Source organism: Vicia villosa, unplaced genomic scaffold (genome assembly GCF_029867415.1).
Source record: "Vicia villosa cultivar HV-30 ecotype Madison, WI unplaced genomic scaffold, Vvil1.0 ctg.001117F_1_1_3, whole genome shotgun sequence".
NCBI classification, from domain to species: domain Eukaryota; kingdom Viridiplantae; phylum Streptophyta; class Magnoliopsida; order Fabales; family Fabaceae; genus Vicia; species Vicia villosa.
The window spans coordinates 109,748-113,733 of record NW_026705487.1 but is presented as its reverse complement, the minus strand read 5'-3'; the positions used below and the strand labels follow the sequence as shown (position 1 = coordinate 113,733).

Here is a 3,986-nt window from a genome sequence, read left to right as displayed (position 1 = left end):
GTTTCGTCATGTACGACGGCTAAACAAATATGGGATACATTAGTAGAAACTCATGAAGGAACCGTTGAAGTTAAGAGATCTCGGTTAAATACTTTGAGTCAAGAATATGAATTATTTAGAATGCAGCCCGGAGAAACCATTCTTGATCTATAAAAGAGATTTGTTCACTTAATAAATCATTTAGACGCTCTTGGAAAGAAAATTTCTACTGAGGAACAAAATCTTAAAGTTCTAAGATCCTTAACCTGAAAATGGCAACCAAAGGTAGCGGCAATATCCGAGAAGAAGAATCTAACAAAAATGACTTCCCCAACATTATTTAGAAAACTTCAAGAATACGAAACAGAACTCGGAAGACTTCAAAAGCATGAAAGTTTAGATTCAAAATCCAAAGGCATTGCTTTGAAAGTAGATTCTATAAACGATGATCCACCGATGGAAGATGAAAATTTCATGCTCCTTGTTAAACAACTTGGTAAGTTCTTTGGTAAAAATAATAAATCATCTCATGTAAAAAGAAAGAACCACTTCAAGAAAAAGGAGGCTTCCACTTCAACACAAGATGTCACATGTTATGAATGTGGTAAAAAAGGTCATATAAAACCAGATTGTCCAAAACTCTCCAAGAATGGTGGTGTCAAAGGCAAAAAGGAATTCAAGAATAAAAAGGCCTATGTTGCATGGGAAGATAATGAGATAAGTTCATCATCCGATTCGGATAGCGACGAAAGTGCAAATCTAGCATTGATGGCTTCACACCATTCCGATGATGAGAACGATGAGGTTAGTAATGAATTCTCTATTTTCGATAATGATGCACAAGGTGCCATAAGTGAATTATTGAATGAATGCAAAATGTTATATATAACCATATCAACTCAAGAGAAACAAATCAAAACTCTTGAAGATAAAATGGATACCATGCAAAAAGATTTCGAGGTTGAAAAGAAACAATATGTTGATAAAATAGAACAAAAATATACATGTAATAATTGTGAATCACTTTCTTTTCAAATTTTCCAATTAAAGAGAGTCCTAGAAAGATATGAAAGAGGACAAATTGGTTTAGAAGGTATCCTTAGTCAACAATGGTATTCTAATGATAAAAGTGGGATTGGTTATTCAAAGTTCTCAAAACCAAGTTCTAGTAAAACCATTTTTCTTAAGGCTAGTGATCAAACATCTGAAGAGAAAATTAACAAGCCTAAAGTGGTTCATCACCATCCTAAGAAAAGATTCTATAAAAAGAAACCTTATGTTCCTAGATATAGAAGTAATTTTGTTCCTACATGTTTCTATTATGGTATAAGTGGACATACACTTAATGCTTGCTATATTAGAAACTTTAGTGTGGCATGTGGACATTATGTGTGGGTAAAGAAATGTATTAATTATGAAGGACCCAAAGCATTTTGGGTACCTAACAAAACCTTTTTTTTTTGTAGGTATGCTTGAAGACCACATCAAATCAATGGTATCTCGATAGTGGTTGTTCCAAGCATATGACGGGAGACATCAACAAATTTTCAGATCTAAAGCTTAAGGCCAAGGGTTATGTTACCTATGGAGATAACAATAAAGGAAAGATTCTTGGCGTAGGCAAAGTTGGTGCACCACCTTTCACATCCATTGAAGATGTTCTTTATTTTGAAGGACTAAAGCACAATCTTCTTAGTATTAGCCAACTATGTGACAAAGGATTGAAGATCAAGTTTACTAAAGATGTATGTTTGATAGAAGACAAAGTCACACATGAGGTTAAACTTAAAGGTAAAAGAATCAATAATATATTTATGATTTCTCTTGATGACTTGTCTTTGAAGGTAAAATATCTCATGGCGAACAACAATGACTCATGGCTTTGGCACAAAAGAATTGCTCATATTCATATGGAACATTTGAATAAATTAATCAAACGTGATCTTGTCATTGGATTTCCTAATATAAAGTTTGTCAAAGATCGACTTTGTGATGCATGTCAAAAAGGGAAACAAACAAAATCAACTTTCAAACCAAAGAATGTGGTGTCTTCTACAAGACCACTATAATTGTTGCATATGGATTTATTTGGTCCATCAAGAACAAGAAGCTTCAGAGGTAATGTATACGCTTTAGTTATTGTTGATGATTTTTCTAGATATTCTTGGACTTTGTTTCTTGTGCAGAAAAGTGATGCTTTTAAAGCCTTTAAGAAGTATGAAAAACAAATCCAAAATGAAAAGTCACTAAAGATTGTATCCATAAGAAGTGATCATGGTGGAGAATTTTAAAATGCATCATTTGAAGATTTTTGTGAAGAACATGGTATCTCTCATAATTTTTCAGCACCAAGAACTCCACAACAAAATGGAGTAGTTGAAAGAAAGAATAGGCTTCTAGTGGAACTTGCAAAAACAATGCTTAGTGATGCAAATCTTCCTAAATACTTTTGGGCGGATGCGGTTAGCACGGCATGTTATGTTGGAAATCGAGTAATCATTAGACCTATCTTAAAGAAGACTCCATATGAACTCTTTAAAGGAAGAAAGCCAAACATTGCTCACTTTCACATTTTTGGATGCAAGTGCTTTGTTCTCAACAATGACAAAGTCAGTCTTGGTAAGTTTGATGAGAAATCTGACGAAGGTATATTTCTAGGTTATTCTCTTTCTAGTAAAGCATATAGAATTTATAATAAAAGAACTTTAACTATTGAAGAATCCATGCATGTATCCTTTGATGAGACTAACACCTCTAAGGAGGAAATAGTTGTTTGTGATGATGATGATCCTTTAGATTTACCCCGGAAGAACTTTCAAATGATAAAATTGTGAAGGCACCGGAAAATCAACAAGAAAGTGTACAACAAGAATCAAACACCAATGATCTACCAAAATAATGGAGAACTCGTAGAGACCATCCTATTGATAAAATTATTGGTGTTATTAGCCAAGGAGTTTCAACAAGATTAAATCTCAAAGATGCTTGCTTACACATGGCTTTTATTTCTCAAATTGAACCTTCCAAAGTTTATGAAGCCTTAGGAGACGATCAATGGATAAATGCAATGCAAGAAGAATTAAATCAATTCGAGAGAAATCAAGTTTGGGAACTTGTTCCTAGACCAAGTGATAAACACATCATAGGTACCCGATGGGTGTTTAAGAACAAACTTGGTGAGAATGATATAATTGTTCGAAACAAAGCAAGATTAGTGGCTCAAGGTTACAATCAAGAAGAAGGAATCGAATTTGAAGAAAAATTTGCTCCGGTTGCAGGGTTAGAAGCTATTCGTCTTTTACTTGCATATGCTTGTTCATTAAACTTTCAGCTTTATCAAATGGACGTCAAAAACGCATTCTTGAATGGCTACATCAATGAAGAAGTCTATGTCAAACAACCCCCGGGATTTGAAGACTTCAAAAATCCTTCACATGTTTTTAAGTTGAGAAAGGCTCTTTATGGTTTAAAGCAAGCACCAAGAGCATGGTATGATAGACTTAGAATTTTTTTGTGTGAAAAAGGTTTCGAAAAGGGTAAGGTTGATAAAACTTTGTTGATTAAGAAAATCAAAAGTAACACTTTATTGGTTCAAGTCTATGTTGATGATATCATTTTTGGATCGACTAACAAAGAAATGTGTGAGGAATTTTCATTAATGATGCAAGGAGAATTTGAGATGTCTATGATGGGAAAGATGAATTATTTTCTTGGATTACAAATTAAGCAACTCAAAGATGGAATCTTCATCAACCAATCCAAGTATTGCAAAGAGTTATTGAAAAAGTTTGATATGGATAATTGTAAAGAAATGAATACTCCAATGGGCTCCGGTACATATGTTGATCAAGATGAATCCGGTACTCCATTTGATGTTACTAAGTATCGAGGTATGATTGGTTCCTTATTGTATTTGACGACAAGCCGTCCTGACATAATGTTCAGTGTTTGTCTTTGTGCTCGCTTTCAAGTAAATCCAAAGGAATCACATCTCATGGCAGTAAAAA

The 3,986-nt window shown here is 33.8% G+C and overlaps 1 protein-coding gene across 1 annotated transcript; it reads left to right on the top strand.

Moving 5' to 3' along the window:
* The first annotated feature begins 300 nt into the window (after nucleotides 1–300).
* Nucleotides 301–1,486, top strand: LOC131633352 (uncharacterized). Its single transcript, XM_058904065.1, has 2 exons — nucleotides 301–730; nucleotides 1,446–1,486. Exons 1-2 carry the CDS (start codon nucleotides 301–303, stop codon nucleotides 1,484–1,486), a joined length of 471 nt encoding a protein of 156 aa, XP_058760048.1.
* Nucleotides 1,487–3,986: the final 2,500 nt, after the last annotated feature.

Bases quoted from the DNA above. Each gene is read 5' to 3' on its own strand.
- LOC131633352 (XM_058904065.1), top strand. From the start codon at position 301: ATGACTTCCCCAACATTATTTAGAAAACTTCAAGAATACGAAACAGAA. The intron at 731-1,445 runs GTGCAAATCTAG...TTTTTTTTGTAG, and splicing joins CGATTCGGATAGCGACGAAA to GTATGCTTGAAGACCACATC.